The sequence below is a fragment of the Monoraphidium neglectum genome (genome assembly GCF_000611645.1).
Source record: "Monoraphidium neglectum strain SAG 48.87 unplaced genomic scaffold scaffold00769, whole genome shotgun sequence".
Taxonomy (NCBI): domain Eukaryota; kingdom Viridiplantae; phylum Chlorophyta; class Chlorophyceae; order Sphaeropleales; family Selenastraceae; genus Monoraphidium; species Monoraphidium neglectum.
This window is the reverse complement of record NW_014012859.1, coordinates 20,141-21,256: the sequence shown is the minus strand read 5'-3', so window position 1 is coordinate 21,256 and position 1,116 is coordinate 20,141. Positions and strand designations below refer to the sequence as shown.

Genomic DNA, 1,116 nt, shown 5'->3' with positions numbered 1-1,116 from the left:
GCCTCCCAAAGTCCCTTTCCAATAATCCTGACTTCGCATCCGTCTGCTGTCCCCCCCTGCCCGGTTCCCCCTGCCCTAACGACAAACACTACGGCAAAAGCGAAAGCCTTACTAGAGGGACAGCGTCTTGAGCCTGCCCATCCCGGCCCACTCCCTGGGGAGCGGCCCTGTGAAGCCGTTGGTGAACATCTCAAGCACCTCCATCGACTGCCAGGCCGCGCCAAAGACGGGGCTCAGCGTGCCGGTGAGCCTGTTTCCACTGTGAGATGCAGGATCACGGACGAGTGCCGGTGTGAGAGACAGACTGTGTGTGTGTGTGTGTGCGCGTGTGCGTGTGTGTGTGTGTGTGTGTGTGTGTGTGTGTGTGTGTGTGTGTGTGTGTGTGTGTGTGTGTGTGTGTGTGCGCGCGTGTGCGCGTGCGTGTCTGCTTGAGTGCATGCGTGGGACGGGGATTGCAAACGTAGAAACAAGGAGGGCTGGCACCGGGCGCTGCAGCCACTGCGCCCATCTCTCCCATCTGACTCGGCCGGCCAGGGGATGCAGTTTCGCATCAGAGCAGGGATTAACGAGATTTGCTTTTCACTGCTGCTGCCTGTGGCACGCGGCAACCCGTTATTGCCACTCTCCCCGACTTTGACCCCTGCGTCTGCGCAACCCTTCCCGCATAAGAGAGTGCCCTGTAGCCGTTTCACATGTCACCTCCAGAGGTGAAACATTCGCGTATTTGGGGGGCAGGATCCTGCCCCCCAATAGACCCCTGCTGGGGACCGAGCCTGTGTCGCCCGGGCCCTTTCATGATGATTGGAGGCAGGAGGCAGGCGAGACAGCAAATGTTCTTGAATGCACAGTGATTGAGGCTCACGTGATGTGCAGCGTCTTGAGCCTGCCCATGCCGGCCCACTCAAAGGGCAGCGGCCCTGTGAAGGCGTTGGTGGACAGCTGCAGCGCCTCAATTGCCGTCCAGGCCGCGCCCAAGGCGGGGCTCAGCGTGCCCGTGAGCTTGTTTGTACTGCGAGGCGGAGGATGATGCAGGGCAGGGGCCGTTGTGTGTGTGTGTGTGTGTGTGTGTGTGTGTGTGTGTGTGTGTGTGTGTGTGTGTGTGTGTGTGTGTGTGTG

At 60.2% G+C, this 1,116-nt stretch overlaps 1 protein-coding gene across 1 annotated transcript in view; it reads right to left on the bottom strand.

Moving 5' to 3' along the window:
- Positions 1-858: 858 nt before the first annotated feature.
- Positions 859-1,116, bottom strand: part of MNEG_5233 (surface antigen protein) — a gene marked incomplete at both ends in the record, with an annotated part of 4,911 nt that continues 4,653 nt past the window's right edge. The window contains one exon of the mRNA XM_014046293.1: positions 859-1,009. Within this exon, the coding sequence (XP_013901747.1) occupies positions 859-1,009 (151 nt within the window). The remainder of the gene's footprint in view (positions 1,010-1,116) is intronic.